Source organism: Pimephales promelas, chromosome 25, assembly GCF_988280905.1.
Source record: "Pimephales promelas chromosome 25, fPimPro1.hap1.1, whole genome shotgun sequence".
Classification (NCBI taxonomy): Eukaryota; Metazoa; Chordata; class Actinopteri; order Cypriniformes; family Leuciscidae; genus Pimephales; species Pimephales promelas.
In genome coordinates this window covers 8,057,899-8,082,347 of record NC_142793.1, presented here as the reverse complement: position 1 = coordinate 8,082,347, position 24,449 = coordinate 8,057,899, and the positions used below count along the sequence as shown (strand labels likewise).

The 24,449-nt window shown below is 41.9% G+C and overlaps 1 protein-coding gene across 1 annotated transcript; it reads left to right on the top strand.

Annotated features, from left to right (window-relative positions):
* The first annotated feature begins 12,606 nt into the window (after positions 1 to 12,606).
* LOC148965029 (uncharacterized) lies at positions 12,607 to 14,064 on the top strand. Its single transcript, XM_089127742.1, has one exon. It carries the CDS (start codon positions 12,607 to 12,609, stop codon positions 13,384 to 13,386), a length of 780 nt encoding a protein of 259 aa, XP_088983868.1. The 3' UTR covers positions 13,387 to 14,064.
* Positions 14,065 to 24,449: the final 10,385 nt, after the last annotated feature.

Sequence of the window (24,449 nt, the reverse complement as noted above, 5' to 3'; positions counted from 1 at the left end):
TTCTCTTTCTTTATTAATTTGACTCTGAGTGTCTCTTACACAGTGATGATGTTTGACAGGATTTTTGCCACAACAATTTGGTGTCAAGAGTAGTGGGATTCCTTGGAAGTGCCTTCTGGACCTGAGAGCGGGCGGTGTTTGGCCTCCTGGACTGAGCAGTTCCAGCTCTACCTCGTAAGCTTGAGAGAGAGGGGCCGACCACTATCAGGTCCAGGAGAAACTTCACTGGAATAAATATAAAAAAAAAAAAAACAGTGGCAACCAAAATATCTCTGGTAAGAGACAGCTAAAATGTTTTCTTTTGGGGAAAAGTATTTTGCTTCGGGTATACAAGGGTGGCTGAACCGTACTGGGTGGGTCTGGTCTCGGTTGTGATGTAGGTTTATAGACTTAAAGCAGAGGGTCTGGCTGGGTTAGGATCTGGCTGGGTTAAACTGTGGTTTACAAGCAAGACAAGTTTATCTAGGATTGCTTGAAGGCTTGTGAGTAAACCTAACGGTTTAATTCTGGGGGATCGTTCTGGGTTTAACTGCGATCAGTGGCGGTTCTACTTTGAATTACACCCAGGGCGAGACCCCCTTCGAGCGCCCCCCGTATCTGCGGGTGGCCATCTGTGGGTTGTTGTTTTTGTTTTTTGTTTCTTATTTTTTTATTTGTTATTTTGTGGGTATTTGCTTAAGGACTTATTTTCTTTAACTGCTGAATTATTTGAATAAAAAATGTGCCTATTGATGGAAACTGCACAACCGTCTTGCGCCTGATTATTTACTCCTTGGGTCATGTTACAATTGGCGTAGTCGGCAGGGTACTTTGGTTTGGCGAAGGTGGTTGTGTTTTCTGGCATATTTTTGTTTTTTTCTTGTTTTTTTTACATATATCATTCAAGTAAACGGTAATCGTGTGTAAAGACGAGCATCACAGTCTTCGTGGGACCATTTTCACCTTTCTTCGCTTTGAAGTTTCTCCATTCATCAACAGACATTGAACAGGAAATAATAGACTTGCGGGAGCAGATACGGACCCTGCAGGCACAAAATGAGCAGCTGACGAGAGAGCGCCCCCCGGCCAGTAGCAGTGCTTCTAACCAACCGCATTCTTCTGTGGCTAATCCCAATGCTTCATCTCCTTCGTCTTTTAGTAGGGTACTTTATGTCCCCCGGGAGCGGAAGTGCCCACGTTTTTATGGGAACATGGACTCTATTCTGAGTATTGAAGACTGGATTGAGGAGGCTGAGGTGTGTATTGAGGGCAGGGGTTGGTCTGATAAAGAAAAGGTGGTGTTTTTGCTTGACCATCTGGGGGGGGAAGCCAGAATGGAGATAAAACTCCACCCACCAGCTACTAGAGAATCTCCAAAGTCTGTTTTTGATATTTTGAGAGACTTGTATGGGGGGAGACAGACATTTGTGCAATTACAACAAAGGTTTTATCAACATAAACAAAAAGAAGGTGAATCTTTTACTGAATTTTCCCATGCTTTAATGTCCTTGATGGACTTGATTCTCAATAGAAACCCAGGCAGTGTTCCAAATTCTGATAGAGTGCTTCGTGATCAGTTTGTTGAACATGTTCGAGATGTGACGCTGAGCGCGAATTAAAGCGATTGGTAAGGGAGAAGCCAACTTCTACTCTCCTAGAGGCTCGAAGTGAAGCTCTTAGGTGGGTGGAAGAGGGGAATAGGGAAGCAGCTGTAATAGAGTTGGGCATATAGCCAGATATTGTCGACAACCATGGCCCATAGAGTCAAACCCTAGATCCCCTCAGGTGAATGTAAATGAGACATCTGTTGGGGAGCCTGACAGTGTAGCACCTGCAGTCTTGAGCCAGGTTATAGGAGATAGTGAAACTTCACCATCACCTTGTTGCCCTACCATCTTACAGCGTCTTGTGGGCAGATGCCCTGTTGTAAATGTCCAGATAGGGGGGGTGGAGATTTCATGTCTACTAGATACAGGGTCAATGGTGACCACGATAACCCAGTCATTTTTTGAGAAGCATTTCTGACAAGGAGTAGATACACTTAAAGAATGTAGTTGGCTTCAATTAAAAGCAGCTAATGGTCTTGAGATTCCATATGTGGGATATTTTGAAACAGATGTGACTGTGTTGGGGCAAACCCTTTTGGGGCAGGGTATTTTGGTTGTTAAAGATCCCGTCGATACTTTTTTCCATCAGAGGAAAGAACTGACTCCTGGCCTTTTAGGTATGAATGTGATTGGACAGTGTTATAATGACCTGTTTGAAAAACATGGCCCAGCACTATTTTCAGCTCCACAGGTCAGGCAGGCTGAGTTAGGATGGAGAAACGCCTTTTCACAGTGTCACCGGTCAGATGGTTCCTTGTTTCCTGGATTCATTGGTTATTAGAAAGTGCAGTCGTGCCATCCTGTGCAGATTCCAGCTGGCACCATGAGGTTAGTACCAGCATTGTGCCCTAAGAACATTAAAAGTTTCCACAGTTTCAGTTTCCATGTGCTTTTCCATTAAAAAAATAGAAATAAAAGGAAGATGTAATATTAAGTTACAAAATAAAGAAATTCATACAGTTACAGAATTTAAATATTTAGGATTAGTCTTAGATTAAACTTAAATTTGAAAAACATATAAAGAAAATCCAGAAAACATTACAAAGTAATCTCAATTGTCTTAAATTAATTAGAAGCTACATTCCAAGCCAGGCAGCCTTAATGTACATACATGCTATGATATTTTCTCACATATCATATTGCATGACATCATGGGCACAAGCCGCTCCCACTGCAATCAAACGCATAAACAGGGTCAATGGTGACAGGTCAATCATATCCCACACTAGCAGGTTGACGAATAGCTTTTTTCCCTGGGCTATACGAACAGCCAATACCCATTGACACTCATACACATGAGCCCCCCCACCCCACCCTCCATCAATGACTCAAATAGTGCCCTGTAGGGCAGATAAACAGCACACCTCCCTCCACCTGCACTCTTGCTTAAAGTGGACGCTTTCAATTTTATTCAATTTAATTGAATTTATTTATTTTGTATTTATGTATGTGTTTGTGTGTGTATACATATATTTTCACGTGTGTATATGTATACTCACATTTTATATTACTGTGTCTCTATTTTAACGAGAAACTGTCTGTTTTTACCCATGTCTTGTCTTTGTTACTGAAGTATGCCGGGTGAGCACCCTAAATTTCGTTGTACCCCAAAAAGTGCAATGACAATAAAGGCTATTCTAATTCTAATTCTAATTCTAATAAAATCTTTATATAATAGAGCAATAAAACTTTTGGATAAAAAACCATTAAGTTATCATCATTGCAGCATCTTTAAGAAATATAATTTAATGAATGTTGATAGTTTTATGAAATTTTCCTTTCTTAAACGAATTTATAAGTGCATTAATAATCTAGCACCTGAGCCACTAAGTACATTTATTGTGAGACAGGACAACATCCGAGTCACTAGGAGCTCCACAAATCTTGACTGTAAAATATCATACTGCAGGACCAGTTTTGGACAGACAACCTTCTCTGTAAAGAGTTCTAAACTCTGGAACTCTTTACCTTTTGAAGTCAAGACTGTGTCAGACTTTAAGATGTTAATTTCCAGGCTGAAAAATTGGTTAAAAATAAACCAAAACTGTACTCATTTTAAACTACATTTAATTATTAGAGTTGTATATGATATCTATGTATGGTTATTAGTATTTTTATTATTAGTGTTATTTTTATTATTATTATTATTTTTTTATTATTATTATTATTGAAGTAGCTAATCATGTAAATTTTATTCTGTATAAAAGCCCTTCCAGGGACAGAAGTTGAAAATTAGCTATAGCTATAAACTTTATATGCAACACTTCAGTGACATGCTTGATCTTGACACTATGTTTGTTTGCATTGTCCCTGTCAAATAAATAAATAAATAAAAGTTGTACAGTGTGTTTTTTAGAACCCCAGGATTTCAGTGAGGGGGGACTGCCTGCTGGAGTGTTAATATCACCTTCCTTATTGCAATGTACACAAGGGGTAGTGCATGTACCGGTAGTTAATGTTGGTACAGAACCTTTATATTTGCCACCAAGAATTAGACTGGGTAGTTTGGTTGGGGCTGAGGTGGTCATAAGATCAGATCAAGACATTGTGTTCAAGGAAGATCTTCCATGTGATCCTAATACTGTGACTGTTCAGTGTCAAGCTATTACATCAGTGTCAAACATTGATGTCCAAGGTTTAAAATTGCCTGGGCTTACAGAGGCTGAGAAAGAGGAAGTGGTGCGATTGCTAACAAGATACTCTGACGTTTTTGCCAAGCATGATGGTGACCTGGGGTGCACAAATTTAATAGAGCATCAGATTCCTTTAATAGATGAAACACCGGTGCGCCAGTGATATCGTAGAATTCCTCCTAGTCAGTTTGAGGCAGTGAAGGCACACATAAGACAATTGTTGGACAGTCAAGTCATTAGGGAGAGTTGTAGCCTATATGCCTCACCAATTGTATTGGTGCAGAAGAAGGATGGCTCTCTGAGGATGTGTGTTGACTATCGCCAACTCAATGTCAGAACTCGCTCGCAAGGATGCCTATCCCCTACCAAGGATAGAGGAGTCACTGGATGCCTTGACTGGAGCAAAGTGGTTTTCGACTTTAGACCTGGCTAGTGGATATAACCAGGTGCCAGTAGCTGACAAAGACCGTGCTAAAACTGCCTTCTGCACCGCATTTGGGCTCTTTGAATTTAATAGGATGCCTTTTGGGTTGTGCAATGCCCCAAGCACATTTCAAAGGTTAATGGAGCGAATTTTTGGGGATCAAAGTTTTCAGTCTTTATTGCTCTATTTAACACAGTCTCATCCCAAATCGTCATATAACTGACGTTTTGGGACGTATTTTGACCATACGTCAATATCCGCCTTTTTAGGGCCCCCTTAAACGTCGGTAGATGGCGATCCCGGGCCGTCATACAACTGACGCTTTACCTTTAACGTCAGTTAGGTGACGGGTTAGGTTTAGGGTTAAGTTTAGGTATGGGGTAGAGTTAGGATCCCATAACCTCATCTACCGACGTTTAAGGGGGCCCTAAAAAGGCGAATATTGACGTATGGTCAAAAGACGTCCCAAAACGTCAGTTATATGACGATTTGGGATGAGACCGGGTTGCTCTATTTGGATGACGTGATTGTCTTCTCAACCACCATTGAGCAACATCTTCAGCGACTTGAGCTGGTGTTGGATCATCTGAGACAACAGAACCTGAAGATAAAACTCAGTAAATGCTGCTTCTTTCGGCCAGAGGTACGTTATTTGGGGCATGTGGTCTCTTCTACAGGGGTCAGTACAGACCCAGAAAAGATCTCGGCTGTAGCTAAATGGAATCGTCCGCAAAGCCTTCAAGAACTTCGATCCTTCCTTGGCTTTGCTAGTTATTATCGGCGGTTTGTTAAAAAACTTTTCACATATTGCAGGACCTTTGAACACATTGGTGGCAGAAATGATTAGGGGACAGAAAAGTAAACGACCAAAGATTAATCTGGGGACCTTGGACCGACCCATGTGAAAATGCTTTTCAGACGCTAAAAAACGGCTCTAATAAATGCTCCAGTCCTTGCCTATGCTGATTTCAGTAAGACCTTCATCTTGGATGTTGATGCAAGCCATCAAGGTCTGGGCGCAGTCTTATCTCAAGAACATGGAGGCAAATGCCGACCAGTCGCGTTTGCAAGTCGAGGTCTGCGACCATTTGAACGCAACATGCAGAATTACAGTTCAATGAAGTTGGAGTTTTTGGCTCTTAAATGGGCCGTTTCCGAAAAATTTCGAGAGTATTTGCTGGGTCGGAAATGCCTGGTGTTTACAGACAATAATCCACTCAGTCATTTGCAGACAGCGAAATTGGGAGCGTTGGAACAACGATGGGCTAACCAGCTTGCAGACTTCGATTTAGAGATTAGGTATAAGCCTGGACGTTCTCATGTTAATGCTGATGCCTTGTCTAGGAAAAAGCAACTGACCCTATTATTGGGCAATTCCTTGTCTATTGGGATCGTCAAAGGCCACCAGATGCACAGGAGAAGGGATCAGAACCACCAGAAGTGCTGGAATTGGTGAGTCAGTGGGAGAAGTTGGTCAAGATCGATGGCCTACTGTATCGGAGGTTCTGTCCCCAAGAGGAACATCGAGAAATTCGTCAGGTTGTGTTACCAGCTGTTCTCAGGGAAAGAGTCCTTATAGGTTTGCAAGATGACCATGGTCACCAAGGAATCGAGCGGACAGCAAGTTTAGTGAGATCTCGATGTTACTGGCCTGGTATGTTCAAATTCATTGAGGAATGGTGTAAGAAATGTCAGCGCTGCACCCTGGCCAAGGTAGTACGACCAAAAGTAAGAAGTTTTATGGGGCACCTGACGGCAGAGAGGCCATTAGATATTCTGGCCATTGATTTCACGCTACTCGAACCTGCATCAAATGGACTTGAAAATGTATTGGTGATGACTGATGTTTTTTCAAAGTTTACACAAGCCATCCCAACTAGAGACCAAACGGCATCAACAGTGGCACGTGTTTTAGTGGAACGTTGGTTTTACCTATTCGGGCAGGGACGTGCACAGGAATTTTGAGGGGCAGTTGCTCTGACCTGAAAAAAGGGCAACCCCCCCTCCTCCTCCCCCCTCCTGGGCTATATGAAGGAATATATTCAGTTGAATTTGTCCCCTTCCAAATTGCCTTATCTGGCCGTGTTTATGTCCAAATGCAATGCCTCATCTTATGGTCTTATAATTATTTATAAAGATTGCAAAATGTCAGAGATGAGACAAATGAGCAAAAGAGTTCTTCATATTGTTGTTTATTGTTTTTTAAATTATTATTTATTTATTTATTTATTTATTTGAAAAGAAATAATCTGGATTGAATGGAAAAAAACTCACAAAAAAATAAAAAACGCTTAGATTTCGGGAAAAAATACAGTTCTTTTTTTTTTTTTTTGCCAATCCTGACCTCCCCTCTACCTGATCTGTGATGCCGTGAGCCATGTAAACCATTTGCCATTGCCACTCAATACCGCCCAATACAATCCTCCCTCCTTTTAAACAAAACAGTCAAAGAATAAGTACAACAATATAGAACAGAATGAGGTTCAAACAAACAATATTTACTGAATAAACCATTTTTATAGAATGTTAAGATAACAAGTGAATATTAACATAAACATAAACAAGAAGAAAATAATAAAGTACAACCCTGAACTTTGGCTTTTGGGATTAACTTTGGTTCTCTCTACAGCCAAGGGTATTTTCGGAATCAGTAGCCTATGATTTTTATTTAATTTTTTTTTTTTTTATGCATGATAAAGCAAATCTTGATTTATGGTTATTTACTGAGGGATTTGCATTCATATTGACCAGAATGTCCATCTAATCATCATTTTAAATTCAATATAGCCTATAAATCAATAGTCAATCAATGTGAAATTGCCAATACATTGGTTTATATCTTGCATAATTAGTGCAGTTGTTTAGAGTTTTTAACTACACTGAGACTAGATAATCAGTGTCTTTATAATGTGTACTTTGATTGGGAGTGCCATCATTCACGTATTGTACAGTATTTCTCTGGTCTCCACATTTACTTCAGACAATAACAGACAATAACTTCGATGTTCTGTGCCTTATTGAAACCTGGCTTAAACCAAATGAGTATTTCAGTCTAAACGAATCTACTCCGCCAGGATACTGTTATAAACATGAGCCTCGTCTGATCGGTCGTGGCGGCGGTGTTGCAACAATCTATAAAGATATTTTTAATATTACTCAGAAAACAGGTCACAGGTTTAATTCATTTGAAGTACTTGTGCTAAATGTTACGCTCTTAGATGTAAGAAGGAAATCTATATTATCTCTAGCCCTGGCTACTGTATATAGACCTCCAGGGCCATATGCTGAATTCCTAAAAGAGTTCGCAGACTTTCTCTCGGATCTATTGGTAAATGTCGATAAAGCAATAATTGCTGGAGATTTTAACATACACGTAGATAATACAAATGATGCGTTAGGGGCTGCGTTTACAGATTTATTAAACTCCTTTGGGGTCAAACAAAACGTCAGTGGTCCCACTCATCGTCTAAATCATACACTAGATTTAATTATATCATATGGAACCGATCCAACTGATATAGATATTATACCGCAAAGCGATGATGTCACTGATCATTACATGGTGACTTGCATAATACGTATTGCTGAAATATGTCATGTTGCGCCACGTTATAGACCAGAACAATCCTTCCAACCACTATAGATGGATTTTCAAATAGCTTACCTGATCTATCTAAGCTGCAAAGTGAACCCAAACAAACAGATGAATTAGAGGAAATGACTAGCAGTTTACCTTCAAGAACTTCGATCCTTCCTTGGCTTTGCTAGTTATTATCGGCGGTTTGTTAAAAAACTTTTCACATATTGCAGGACCTTTGAACACATTGGTGGCAGAAATGATTAGGGGACAGAAAAGTAAACGACCAAAGATTAATCTGGGGACCTTGGACCGACCCATGTGAAAATGCTTTTCAGACGCTAAAAAACGGCTCTAATAAATGCTCCAGTCCTTGCCTATGCTGATTTCAGTAAGACCTTCATCTTGGATGTTGATGCAAGCCATCAAGGTCTGGGCGCAGTCTTATCTCAAGAACATGGAGGCAAATGCCGACCAGTCGCGTTTGCAAGTCGAGGTCTGCGACCATTTGAACGCAACATGCAGAATTACAGTTCAATGAAGTTGGAGTTTTTGGCTCTTAAATGGGCCGTTTCCGAAAAATTTCGAGAGTATTTGCTGGGTCGGAAATGCCTGGTGTTTACAGACAATAATCCACTCAGTCATTTGCAGACAGCGAAATTGGGAGCGTTGGAACAACGATGGGCTAACCAGCTTGCAGACTTCGATTTAGAGATTAGGTATAAGCCTGGACGTTCTCATGTTAATGCTGATGCCTTGTCTAGGAAAAAGCAACTGACCCTATTATTGGGCAATTCCTTGTCTATTGGGATCGTCAAAGGCCACCAGATGCACAGGAGAAGGGATCAGAACCACCAGAAGTGCTGGAATTGGTGAGTCAGTGGGAGAAGTTGGTCAAGATCGATGGCCTACTGTATCGGAGGTTCTGTCCCCAAGAGGAACATCGAGAAATTCGTCAGGTTGTGTTACCAGCTGTTCTCAGGGAAAGAGTCCTTATAGGTTTGCAAGATGACCATGGTCACCAAGGAATCGAGCGGACAGCAAGTTTAGTGAGATCTCGATGTTACTGGCCTGGTATGTTCAAATTCATTGAGGAATGGTGTAAGAAATGTCAGCGCTGCACCCTGGCCAAGGTAGTACGACCAAAAGTAAGAAGTTTTATGGGGCACCTGACGGCAGAGAGGCCATTAGATATTCTGGCCATTGATTTCACGCTACTCGAACCTGCATCAAATGGACTTGAAAATGTATTGGTGATGACTGATGTTTTTTCAAAGTTTACACAAGCCATCCCAACTAGAGACCAAACGGCATCAACAGTGGCACGTGTTTTAGTGGAACGTTGGTTTTACCTATTCGGGCAGGGACGTGCACAGGAATTTTGAGGGGCAGTTGCTCTGACCTGAAAAAAGGGCAACCCCCCCTCCTCCTCCCCCCTCCTGGGCTATATGAAGGAATATATTCAGTTGAATTTGTCCCCTTCCAAATTGCCTTATCTGGCCGTGTTTATGTCCAAATGCAATGCCTCATCTTATGGTCTTATAATTATTTATAAAGATTGCAAAATGTCAGAGATGAGACAAATGAGCAAAAGAGTTCTTCATATTGTTGTTTATTGTTTTTTAAATTATTATTTATTTATTTATTTATTTATTTGAAAAGAAATAATCTGGATTGAATGGAAAAAAACTCACAAAAAAATAAAAAACGCTTAGATTTCGGGAAAAAATACAGTTCTTTTTTTTTTTTTTGCCAATCCTGACCTCCCCTCTACCTGATCTGTGATGCCGTGAGCCATGTAAACCATTTGCCATTGCCACTCAATACCGCCCAATACAATCCTCCCTCCTTTTAAACAAAACAGTCAAAGAATAAGTACAACAATATAGAACAGAATGAGGTTCAAACAAACAATATTTACTGAATAAACCATTTTTATAGAATGTTAAGATAACAAGTGAATATTAACATAAACATAAACAAGAAGAAAATAATAAAGTACAACCCTGAACTTTGGCTTTTGGGATTAACTTTGGTTCTCTCTACAGCCAAGGGTATTTTCGGAATCAGTAGCCTATGATTTTTATTTAATTTTTTTTTTTTTTATGCATGATAAAGCAAATCTTGATTTATGGTTATTTACTGAGGGATTTGCATTCATATTGACCAGAATGTCCATCTAATCATCATTTTAAATTCAATATAGCCTATAAATCAATAGTCAATCAATGTGAAATTGCCAATACATTGGTTTATATCTTGCATAATTAGTGCAGTTGTTTAGAGTTTTTAACTACACTGAGACTAGATAATCAGTGTCTTTATAATGTGTACTTTGATTGGGAGTGCCATCATTCACGTATTGTACAGTATTTCTCTGGTCTCCACATTTACTTCAGACAATAACAGACAATAACTTCGATGTTCTGTGCCTTATTGAAACCTGGCTTAAACCAAATGAGTATTTCGGTCTAAACGAATCTACTCCGCCAGGATACTGTTATAAACATGAGCCTCGTCTGATCGGTCGTGGCGGCGGTGTTGCAACAATCTATAAAGATATTTTTAATATTACTCAGAAAACAGGTCACAGGTTTAATTCATTTGAAGTACTTGTGCTAAATGTTACGCTCTTAGATGTAAGAAGGAAATCTATATTATCTCTAGCCCTGGCTACTGTATATAGACCTCCAGGGCCATATGCTGAATTCCTAAAAGAGTTCGCAGACTTTCTCTCGGATCTATTGGTAAATGTCGATAAAGCAATAATTGCTGGAGATTTTAACATACACGTAGATAATACAAATGATGCGTTAGGGGCTGCGTTTACAGATTTATTAAACTCCTTTGGGGTCAAACAAAACGTCAGTGGTCCCACTCATCGTCTAAATCATACACTAGATTTAATTATATCATATGGAACCGATCCAACTGATATAGATATTATACCGCAAAGCGATGATGTCACTGATCATTACATGGTGACTTGCATAATACGTATTGCTGAAATATGTCATGTTGCGCCACGTTATAGACCAGAACAATCCTTCCAACCACTATAGATGGATTTTCAAATAGCTTACCTGATCTATCTAAGCTGCAAAGTGAACCCAAACAAACAGATGAATTAGAGGAAATGACTAGCAGTTTAAGCACCATTCTTACTAGTACATTAGATATTGTTGCGCCAATTAGATTAAAAAAGGTTCGAGAGAAAATTAAAGCACCATGGTACAACAGTGCTACGCATGCTATCAAGAGAGAAACTCGCAACTTAGAGCGTAAATGGAAACAAACTAATTTAGAGGTCTTTAGAATCGCGTGGAAAGACAGTATGTCACGTTATAAAAAGACACTAAAAACAGCCAGGGCTGAGCATCTCCGCAAACTAATCGAAAATAACCAAAATAATCCAAGGTTTTAACAAACTAACAAATAAACAGACATCACCAGAGCAAAATATACCTTTACAGTTTAGTAGTAATGATTTTATGAATTACTTCAATGCGAAAATAGAAAGCATCCGAAACAAAATTATAAATGTACAATCCGCTATGGTGTCTTATGATTCAGCTTCAATTATGGACCCTCTAGAACAACTAAACCGCTTTACAACGATAGGACAGGAGGAGCTAAATAAACTTATCATTGCATCTAAACCAACAACTTGTTTATTAGATCCAATACCCACTAAACTACTGAAAGAACTATTACCTGTAGTGGAAGAGCCTCTCCTCAATATTATTAACTCGTCTTTATCTTTAGGTCATGTCCCAAAAATATACAAGCTGGCTGTAATAAAACCGCTCATTAAGAAACCGCAATTAGATCCAAATAACTTGGCAAATTACAGACCCATTTCAAATCTTCCATTTATGTCCAAAATACTTAAAAAAGTAGTGTCCGCTCAATTGTGCTCTTTTTTGCAAGAAAATGATATCTATGAAAAATTCCAGTCAGGATTCAGACCGCATCATAGTACAGAAACTGCGCTAGTTAAAATTACAAATGATTTACTTTTAGCTTCTGACCAAGGCTGTATCTCAATACTAGTCCTACTTGATCTTAGCGCTGCGTTCGACACTATAGATCATATAATACTCTTGGATCGACTACAAAACTTCACCGGTGTCCAGGGACAGGCATTAAGTTTAGATCGTACTTATCGGACCGTTCTCATTTTGTCTGTTTAAATGGGAAAAAATCAAAGATAACGTCAGTAGACTATGGAGTACCGCAAGGATCGGTTTTAGGCCCTCTGCTATTCTCAATATATATGCTGCCACTTGGTAATATTATAAGAAAACATGGAATTAATTTCCACTGTTACGCTGACGACACTCAATTATATATTTCATCACGACCAGAAACACTAACTCATCTAAAATGACAGAGTGTCTCAAAGATATAAAATGCTGGATGACGCGTAATTTCCTGCTATTAAATTCAGATAAAACGGAGGTATTACTTATTGGTCCAAAAAACTACTCACAAAACCTCTCACAATACAACTTTAATATAGACGGATGTCCTGTTACTTTATCCACTACAGTAAAAGACCTGGGTGTTATACTAGACCGCAACTTGTCATTCGAAAATCATATTTCATATGTTACAAGAACAGCCTTTTTCCACCTTAGAAACATTGCTAAGCTACGTAACATGCTATCTATTTCTGATGCAGAAAAATTAGTTCACGCATTCATGACCTCGAGACTAGATTACTGTAATGCTTTATTAGCCGGTTGTCCTGCATCCTCAATAAACAAGCTACAGTTAGTACAAAATGCAGCTGCTAGAGTTCTTACTAGGTCAAGAAAATATGATCATATAACACCGATTTTATCATCTCTACACTGGTTACCTATTAAGTTCAGCATCAACTACAAAATACTACTACTGACCTATAAAGCCCTAAATGGCTTAGCACCTATGTACTTAACGGACCTTCTTTCGCCCTACAATCCACCGCGTTCCTTAAGATCACTAAATTCAAGGCTTCTGGTCATTCCTAGGATATCGAAGTCCAGTAAAGGAGGGAGGGCGTTCTCGCATTTAGCTCCAAAACTCTGGAATGGCCTTCCCGATACGGTCCGAGCCTCTGACTCGCTGACACAGTTCAAAACTAGATTAAAGACGCATCTCTTTAGTCAAGCATTCACATAATGCTTACCTTCTAGTCCTCTGTTATGCCATACGGAACCGTTTGCCACTGAAACTGCTTAACACACCAGTGGGGCTCGACAGCCTTTTAGACAAACGGGTCGGCGCGTATGGTTGGGTTGCGGAGAGTTCGGGTTACGGAGAGTTTGTGAGTTATAACGGAAATCATTATGAACATCAGCTATGCTAATTATTTCCCATCTGCCTTTCTGCTGTTATCTCGGGACGCTTGTCCCGAGAAAAATGGCGTTCGTCAGGTCCAGTTTTGTGTCCAGCCTCTCACGGGGATTTCGGATGCCCCAACGCCTGTGATGAGACGACTCAACGTCTGTGATGAGACGACTCAACGCCTGCGATATGTTATGGCGCCGTTTGATTCATAAACAATATTTATATTTAATATTTATATTTAAACAATATGAATGTAAGCCAGAGGAGAACTGGCCCCCGACTGAGCCTGGGTTCTCCCAAGGTTTTTTCTCCATCCAATCTGATGGAGTTTGGTTCCTTGCCACTGTCGCCTTGCTTTTGGCTTGCTTTGAGCTTGCTCAGTTGGGGTTATTTAGTGTTTAGCAATGTTGTTGATCTGTGTTGTGCTACTTTCATGTTATCACTGTGAAGCTGCTTTGATACAATCTGTATTGTGAAAAGCACTATATAAATAAATGTGACTTGACTTGACTTGACTCATAACAAAGCCCCAGTTTGCCATTGACCACACTAATGAACGAATTGGATATTCACATCCACCAGGTGTGGAAGCACAGATGTGCTAATTTGAAAACGCAGCACTCAGGTGTGCTATAAAAGGCAGCAGATGAGTCTTCAACAAAAAAAGAAGGATCTAGAAAAAGAAGAAGAGTGAGAATAAGAGGGGGAGCTCAAAGAGGACATGAAGGCCCTTACGAAAAAGAAGTATATTTCAAGTTCATTTTATGTAGTATACTTAAGTAATGTTCAAGTATATTTTTAAGTATACATTATGTAGTAAGTATACTAATGTCACTATGTACTAGTAGTAAACTTGTAAGTGTACTATTTTAATACCGCGTCCGATTGGGACTAAATTGGCCCACTTTTAGTACATAAAAGTATATGTTTAAGTGTAAGTGTAACAGTAAGTGCACAACTAGTTCATAATTGTATCTCATGTGTACTGCAAGTGAATTTATGGGTATACTAGTAGTTTACTTTTTTACTGTAATACTTATACAAGTATACTTTGAATACTTAATTATACTTTTAAGTATTTCTGGATCAAAAGATTGAGTAAAAGAACAGGACAAATATACTTGCTTTTCTCTCAGTATAAGTCAAGTACATTTAAGTGTAATTTGAAGTATATTTCTGAGAAGTACATATAGTATACTTCTGAGAAGTACAGGAAAAATAAACTGAAAGTATACTTTCTTGTTTTTAGTTTAAAAGAAGTATACTAATAGCACACTTGAATAAACTTCTTTTTCGTAAGGGGGAGGAGGACGAGAAGGAGGAAGAGGATGAGGAGAAGGGGGTAGAGGATGAAGAACAGGAGAAAGAGGTATAGAAGAAGAGGAAAAGAAGGAGATAGAGAAAGAGGCCTAGGTAGAGGTAGAGATAGAGAATGACTTGAAGAGTTGATAGAACCTGAACAAAGAAGACGAGGACCAAATTTGACTCAAGAAATCCGTGCAACACTTATTGACCATGTTATCAACCATGGACTGACACTGATGGAAGCTGGACAAAGAGATCAACCAAATCTCTGGTTGATACTGTAACTGAATAGTTACAATATTCTTGACGCTTTTACATTAGTTCAGAGTCAAGTATGTACTTCATGGAGTAATTGTAATTTGTTTACAGATATTATTTGTTTCATTGATTTCATTTTTGGTTAATTGCTGTAACTGATTATGCTAAGAAATACTGTAAGTATTGTAATAAATACTTGAAATATTCAGTCTGCAGCATCAGTGTTGTGCAGTGCTTGTTACGTTTATATATTCGTGTACAATCTCCCTATATCTCAAACTAATCAGAATGTTGAGTTTGTCACTTTTTTTTTCATTTTCATCTTTTTTTCAATTATTCCGTACAATGTCTGGCCAAAAAATCTAGCACATGCTATTTCCTAAAAATAGTTTTTTACAAATATGTTTTTATTTATCACAGCAGTGTGAAACTGGGTGCAATAGTGTCTGATCATTGAGGATTGTGTTGGTTAAATGAAAACTAATAGCATTTTCACAAATATGTGTATATCTTTTGACTGAAGTGTGTATGTTTTGACAGAAGTGTGTCATTTTGCAAACAATCTAGGAATTATGCAAATTGAGTGTGGTGTTTGGATAATTGTCATTATATTTTGAAAAAAAGAACCCGGTTTTCAAAATTGCGTGTAAACAATTAAAAAAAACTGTAAAACAACACCCGTTGCTTTGTGTAATTAAGAGATGTGGATTGTGCATGAAGAACGTTGTGCATCAAAAATACCATATACGTAATATGCACTTTATTGCATTCAAGAACTAAACCCTTCCTTAGTGCTTTGACTGGATAACGTGTGTTGTTTCATGGCAATGCTTATATTTTCTAACTTATTCTTCTTTGGATTGAAAAGAAAAGATAAAACACGCGTGCATTTCATGCATTTCCATTGTACAACTAATTAATTTGTGTTTTGACGAGAAAACATCTCAAGAGCGATCGCTTTACAATGCACACACTAACTTGTTCCTTTGTGCAACGAAGAGATTTGCAATGCTTGTGCATTGCACATGCACGCAATAACTAACCTCTGCGCAATGAAAAGAAAACACCTAACATGTGTTTCAGTGCATTGCATGATATATCTAACTTGCTCCTCGTTATGCATAAGCACACAATAACTAACCTCTGTGCAGTGAAAAGAAAACATCTAACATGTGTTTCATTGCATTGCATGACATAATCTAACTTGTTCCTCGTTATGCATACACTCTCAAAAAAAAAGGTACGAAAGCTGTCACTGGGGCGGTACCTTTTCAAAAGGTACACTTTTGTACCTAAAGGCATATTGGTGCATACCTTCATGGTACATATTTGTACAATTATGGTACCAATATGCACCCTTTAGGTACAAAAGTGTACCTTTTTGAAAAGGTACCACCCCAGTGACAGCTTTTGTACCTTTTTTTCGGACAGTGTATGCACGCAATAACTAACCCCTGTGCAGTGAAAAGAAAACACCTAATATGTGTTTCAGTGCATTGCATGACATATCTTACTTGTTCTGTTCCTCGTTATGCATATGCACGCAATAACTAACCTCTGTGCAATGAAAAGAAAACACCTAAGATGTGCTTCATTGCATTGTATGACCTATCTAACTTGTTCCTCGTTATGCTTATGAACGCAATAACTAACCTCTGTGCAGTGAAATGAAAACACCTAAGATGTGTTTCAGTGAATTGCATGACATATCTAACTTGTTTCTCGTTATGCATATACACGCAATAACTAACCTCTGTGCAATGAAAAGAAAACACCTAAGATGTGTTTTATTGCATTGCATGACATATCTAACTTGTTCCTCGTTATACATATTCACGCAATAACTAACCTCTGTGCAATGAAAAGAAAACGACTAAGATGTGTTTCATTGCATTGCATGATCTAAAATGTTCCTCGTTATAACTATTCACGCAATAACTAACCTCTGTGCAATGAAAAGAAAACAACTAACATGTGTTTCAGTGCATTGCATGATATATCTAACTTGTTCCTCGTTATGCATAAGCACACAATAAATAACCCCGGGGCAGTGAAAAGAAAACACCTAAGATGTGTTTCAGTGCATTGCATGACATATCTAACTTGTTCCTCGTTATGCATATGCATGCAATAACTAACATCTGTGAAGTGAAAAGAAAACACCTAAGATGTGTTTCATTGCATTGCATGACATATCCAACTTGTTTCTCGTTATGCTTATGCACGCAATAACTAACCTCTGTGCAATGAAAAGAAAACACCTAAGATGTGTTTCATTGCATTGCATGGCATATCTAACTTGTTTCTCGTTATGCATATGCACGCAATAACTAACCTCTGTGCAATGAAAAGAAAACACCTAAGATGTGTTTTATTGCATTACATGACATATCTAACTTGTTCCTCGTTATCAGCCCATTCTCACTCCCAAGGCATCACCCAACTGACGCCTTGGGAAGCATTTGGACATGCTTCAATATCTGACGCTTTAGGCGCCCTTTAGCGTCAGTTAGATGACGCCCTAGGATCGCGTGTACCCTACCCCCACCCAACACCTAAACCTAACCACGTCCTCTAACAGACGCTTTCCTTTAGCCTCAGTTAGATGACGCCATAGGATCGCGTCATGTGAGTGACGCTAAAGGGCGCCTAAAACGTCAAATATTGAAGCATGGTCAAAGGTGACGCCTTGGGGTGAGAATGCGTTGTCGTTATGCATATGCACGCAATAACTAACCTCTGTGCAATGAAAAGAAAACAACTAAGATGTGTTTCATTGCATTGCATGATCTAAAATGTTCCTCATTATAACTATTCACGCAATAACTAACCTCTGTGCAATAAAAAGAAAACAACTAAGATGTGTTTCATTGCATTGCATGATCTAAAATGTTCCTCGTTATAACTATTCACGCAATAACTAACTTCTGTGCAATGAAAAGAAAACAACTAAGATGTGTTTCATTGCATTGCATGATCTAAAATGTTCCTCGTTATAACTATTCACGCAATAACCTCTGTGCAATGAAAAGAAAATACCTAAGATGTGCTTCATTGCATTGCATGACCTATCTAACTTGTTCCTCGTTATGCATATGCACGCAATAACTAACCTCTGTGCAGTGAAAAGAAACACCTAAGATGTGTTTCAGTGCATTGCATGACATATCTAAGTTGTTACTCGTTATGCATATGCACGCAATAACTGACCCCTGTCCAGTGAAAAGAAAACACCTAAGATGTGTTTCAGTGCATTGCAAGACAGATCTAACTTGTTTCTCGTTAAGCATATGCACAGGGGAACGCAGGGAAAAGAAAACACCTAAGATGTTTTTCAGTGCATTGCATGACATATCTAACTTGTTTCTCGTTATGCATATACACGCAATAACTAACCTCTGTGCAATGAAAAGAAAACACCTAAAGATGTTTTTCAGTGCATTGCATGACATATCTAACTTGTTTCTCGTTATGCATATACACGCAATAACTAACCTCTGTGCAATGAAAAAAAAACACCTAAGATGTGTTTTATTGCATGACATAACTTGTTCCTCGTTATGCATATGCACGCAATTACTAACCTCTGTGCAATGAAAAGTAAACAACTAAGATGTGTTTCATTGCATTGCATGATCTAAAATGTTCCTCGTTATAACTATTCACGCAATAACTAACCTCTGTGCAATGAAAAGAAAACACCTAAGATGTGCTTCATTGCATGACAGATCTAACTTGTTACTCGTTATGCATATGCACGCAATAACTTACCTCTGTGCAATGAAAAGAAAACACCTAAGATGTGCTTCATTGCATTGCATGACAGATCTAACTTGTTACTCGTTATGCATATGCACGCAATAACTTACCTCTGTGCAGTGAAAAGAAAACACCTAAGATGTGTTTCAGTGCCATTGCAAGACATATCTAACTTGTTTCTCGTTATGCATATGCACGCAATAACTTACCTCTGTGCAGTGAAAAGAAAACACCTAAGATGTGTTTCAGTGCCATTGCAAGACAGATCTAACTTGTTTCTCGTTATGCATGCACGCAATAACTAACCTCTGTGCAGGGAAAAGAAAACACCTAAGATGTTTTTCAGTGCATTGCATGACATATCTTGTTCCTCGTTATGCATATGCACGCAATAACTAAACTCTGTGCAATGAAAAGAAAACAACTAAGATGTGTTTCATTGCATTGCATGATCTAAAATGTTCCTCGTTATAACTATTCACGCAATAACTAACCTCTGTGCAATGAAAAGAAAACACCTAAGATGTGCTTCATTGCATTGCATGACCTATCTAACTTGTTCCTCGTTATGCACGCAATAACTTACCTCTGTACAATGAAAAGAAAACACCTAAGATGTGTTTCATCGCATTGCATGACCTATCTAACTTGTTCCTCGTTATGCATATGCACGTATAACACAGTCTCATCCCAAAAAGTCATATAACTGACGTTTTGGGACGTATTTTGACCATACGTCAATATCCGCCTTTTTAGGGCCCCCTTAAACGTCGGTAGATGGCGATCCCGGGCCGTCATACAACTGACGCTTTACTTTTAACGTCAGTTAGGTGACGGGTTAGGTTTAGGGTTAGGTTTAGGTATGGGGTAGAGTTAGGATCCCATAACCTCATCTACCGACGTTTAAGGGGGCCCTAAAAAGGCGAATATTGACGTATGGTCAAAAGACGTCCCAAAACGTCAGTTATATGACGTCTTGGGATGAGACCGGGTTGGCACGTAATAACTAACCTCTGTGCAACGAAAAGAAAACACCTAAGATGTGTTTCATTGCATTGCATGATAGATATAACTTGTTTCTCGTTATGAATATGCACATGCACGCAAATAACTAACCTCTCTGCAGTGAAAAGAAAACACCTAACATGGGTTTCAGTGCATTGCATGACATATCTAACTTGTTCCTCGTTATTGTCACGGTGCGGGTTCAGGCAGAAGGACAGGCTGAGTCCAAAATCACGAAGAACATAGGATTTATTAAATAAATACAGGCAGGAAGACGGGATTCACCACGTAACATTAAACATTGACCGACCAACACCAACTGAAGGAGGGAGAACTAAATACACAGGGGAATCAGGACTAAATGAGGTGAACACAGGTGGAAATGATAATGACAGGACGAGGAACAGGTGGCTGATTGGGGAGTGAGTCCGGGAGAGGAACAAAAGGATCCGGGGAAGTGTGGTGCAGATGACGGGACAAAACAGGTGAGGACGACAGACTGTGACATTACTCCCCCCTCCCGGAAGGCGTGGCCTCACGCCATAACATCAATGGGGAGGGGGGGGTGGGCACCCTGGAGGCTGTGGAGGGCGTGGTCAGGAGGAGGCAGCCCCCCAGGGTGGAGCAGGATGAGGGCGAGGCCAGGGCGGAGCAGGCTGAGGGCGTGGCCAGGGCGGAGCAGACTGAGGGCGTGGCCAGGGCGGAGCAGACTGAGGGCGAGACCAGGGCGGCGCAGGCTGAGGGCGAGACCAGGGTGGCGCAGGCTGAGGGCGAGACCAGGGCGGAGCAGCTGGAGGGAGGACCCCTGGTGGAGCCGATGGTAGTGGGGCTGACAACACCAGGGGGCCGACTGACAGGGGCGGAGCGGATGGGAGAGGAGACCAGGGTGCAGCTGAGGGACAGACGACAATGGGTGCTGAGGAGGGACCGAGGGAACTTGGGGACACCGCAGGCTCTGGTGACTGAAGTGCTGACAGGGGCACAGAGGGACACGGTGAGGTCAGAGGGCGTGAGGGCTGACGGGTGACTGGAGGGAGTGAGGAGTCCAACTGAACCGAAGGGGTGACAAAACGGGGCGGAGCCAAAGTAAGGAAGTCCATAGGTGAGGGGAGGATGACGAGGGAGTGCAGGGAATTCGGAGGACCGAGGGAGCCTGGCCGAGCTGGTGGACTGAGGGACCATGGAGGAGCTGAGGGAGGTAGCAGCCACGGGGGAGCCGATGGGACCGGGGGCCGAGGAAGTGTCTCTGAGGAGGAGGTGTGAGGCGAAGACCGGGGATCCAAGGACCAGGCTGGTTTAGGGGAGCTGAAGGGCAGGAGAGCAGAGCGAGGACAGATGAGAGGAGGCGGGAGAGGGAGGCTGGGTGGGATCCTGGTCTCTGGCGCCGGCTGGACGGTCTCTGGCGCCGGCTGGACGGTCTCTGGCGCCGGCTGGACGGTCTCTGGCGCCGGCTGGACGGTCTCTGGCGCTGGCTGGACGGTCTCTGGCGCTGGCTGGACGGTCTCTGGCGCTGGCTGGACGGTCTCTGGCGCTGGCTGGACGGTCTCTGGCGCTGGCTGGACGGTCTCTGGCGCTGGCTGGACGGTCACTGGGGCAGGCTGGACGGTCTCTGGCGCTGGCTGGACGGTCTCTGGCGCTGGCTGGACGGTCTCTGGCGCTGGCTGGACGGTCTCTGGCGCTGGCTGGACGGTCACTGGGGCAGGCTGGACGGTCACTGGGGCAGGCTGGACGGTCTCTGGCGCTGGCTGGACGGTCTCTGGCGCTGGCTGGACGGTCTCTGGCGCTGGCTGGACGGTCTCTGGCGCTGGCTGGACGGTCTCTGGAGGGCTGGACGGAACCAGCAGAGAAGAGCATACAGTCTCTGGAGGGCTGGACGGAACCAGCAGTGAAGAGCATTCAGTCTCTGGAGGGCTGGACGGAACCAGCAGTGAAGAGCATACAGTCTCTGGAGGGCTGGACGGAACCAGCAGTGAAGAGCGTTCGGGCTCAAAAGGACTGACGGTGAGCGGGGGCTCGGCAGGGCTGACGGTGAGCGCGGGCTCGACAGGGCGGACGGTGAGCGCAGACTTCCGGGGAACGAGACGTAACCGGGGTCGCAGGACCGGGTAGGGGATCCCCCGGAAGATCACGACGTCCCTGTTGTCTGGAGGGCTGGACGGAACCAGCGGTGAAGAGCATACAGTCTCTGGAGGGCTGGACGGAACCAGCAGTGAAGAGCATACAGTCTCTGGAGGGCTGGGCGGAACCAGCAGTGAAGAGCATACAGTCTCTGGAGAGCTGGACGGAACCAGCGGTGAAGAGCATTCTGGCTCAAAAGGACGGACGGTGAGCGCGGGCTCGGCAGGGCTGACGGTGAGCGCGGGCTCGACAGGGCTGACGGTGAGCGCAGACTCAGCAGGGCTGACGGTGAGCGCAGACTCGACAGGGCTGACGGTGAGTGCGGGCTCGGCAGGGCTGACGGTGAGCGCAGACTTCCGGGGAACGAGCCGTAACCGGGGTCGCAGGACCGGGTAGGGGATCCCCCGGAAGATCACGGCGTCCATGTAGTTTTTGGGTCGGTCAATCTGTCACGGTGCGGGTTCAGGCAGAAGGACAGGCTGAGTCCAAAATCACGAAGAACATAGGATTTATTAAATAAATACAGGCAGGAAGACGGGATTCACCACGTAACATTAAACATTGACCGACCAACACCAACTGAAGGAAGGAGAACTAAATACACAGGGGAATCAGGACTAAATGAGGTGAACACAGGTGGAAATGATAATGACAGGACGAGGAACAGGTGGCTGATTGGGGAGTGAGTCCGGGAGAGGAACAAAAGGATCCGGGGAAGTGTGGTGCAGATGACGGGACAAAACAGGTGAGGACGACAGACTGTGACAGTTATGCATATCCACGTAATATCTAACCTCTGTGCAATTAAAAGAAAACACCTAATATGTGTTTCATTGCATTGCATGATAGATATAACTTGTTTCTCGTTATGAATATGCACGCAAATAAGTAACCTCTCTGCAGTGAAAAGAAAACACCTAACATGGGTTTCAGTGCATTGCATGACCTATCTAACTTGTTTTTCGTTATGCATATGCACGCAATAACTCGCTCTGTGCAATGAAAAGAAAACACCTAAGATGTGTTTCATTGCATTGCATGACATATCTAACTTGTTCCTCGTTATGCATATGCACGCAATAACCTCTGTGCAATGAAAAGAAAACAACTAAGATGTGTTTCAATGCATTGCATGACCTATCTAACTTGTTCCTCGTTATTGCATATATGCATGCAATAACTATCCTCTGTGCAATGAAAAGAAAACACCTAAGATGTGTTTCATCGCATTGCATGACCTATCTAACTTGTTCCTCGTTATGCATATGCACGCAATAACTCGGTCTGTGCAGTGAAAAAAAACACCTAAGATGTGTTTCATTGCATTGCATTGACATATCTAACTTGTTCCTCGTTATGCATATGCACGCAATAACCTCTGTGCTATTGTCACAGGTCGAGGGGAGGAACGCTCGGGTGACCAACCACCCCCCCTCTAACTGAGTCACCACCGTGAGGAGCCGACACCACAGGCACACAACAGAGGACCCAGAGACAGAGATAAGTTTCAAAGGAGTAACAATCTTTATTAAGCCAAAGGTTTCTCACAGTTCAAGAGACTCCCGTCGATGTACGATGATGGAGCAGGGGGGTTGAAGCTCTCGTTGGTGCACAGTAATGAAGCAGTGGATTAGAAGCTTACTCTTCCCCCAGCGGTGCTGCAGACTTCCAGACTCAGACAGTAAGTATGGCGGGTAAGGATTATTCACAGTACAGAGTACTCTCGTTGGTGCACGATAATAAAGCAGTGGATTAAAAGCTTACTTTTCCCCCAGCGGTGCTGCAGACTTCCAGACTCAGACAGTAAGTATGGCAGGTAAGGATTCTTCACAGTACAGAGTACTCTCGTTGGTGCACGATAATAAAGCAGTGGATTAAAAGCTTACTTTTCCCCCAGCGGTGCTGCAGACTTCCAGACTCAGACAGTAAGCATGGCAGGTAAGGATTCTTCACAGTACAGAGTACTCTCGTTGGTGCACGATAATAAAGCAGTGGATTAAAAGCTTACTTTTCCCCCAGCGGTGCTGCAGACTTCCAGTCTCAGACAGCAAGTATGGCAGGTAAGGATTCGTCACAGTACAGAGTACTCTCGTTGGTGCACGATAATAAAGCAGTGGATTAAAAGCTTACTTTTCCCCCAGCGGCGCTGCAGACTTCCAGACTCAGACAGTAAGTATGGCAGGTAAGGATTCTTCACAGTACAGAGTACTCTCGTTGGTGCACGATAATAAAGCAGTGGATTAAAAGCTTACTTTTCCCCCAGCGGTGCTGCAGACTTCCAGACTCAGACAGTAAGTATGGCAGGTAAGGATTCTTCACAGTACAGGGTACTCTCGTGGGTGCACGGTAATGAAGCAGTGGATTAAACGATTACTTTATCAGCGTTGCTGTACACTTCTGGGCTCAAACAGCAAGTAGAACAGGTGTGGATCTTCACAGTACACAGTACT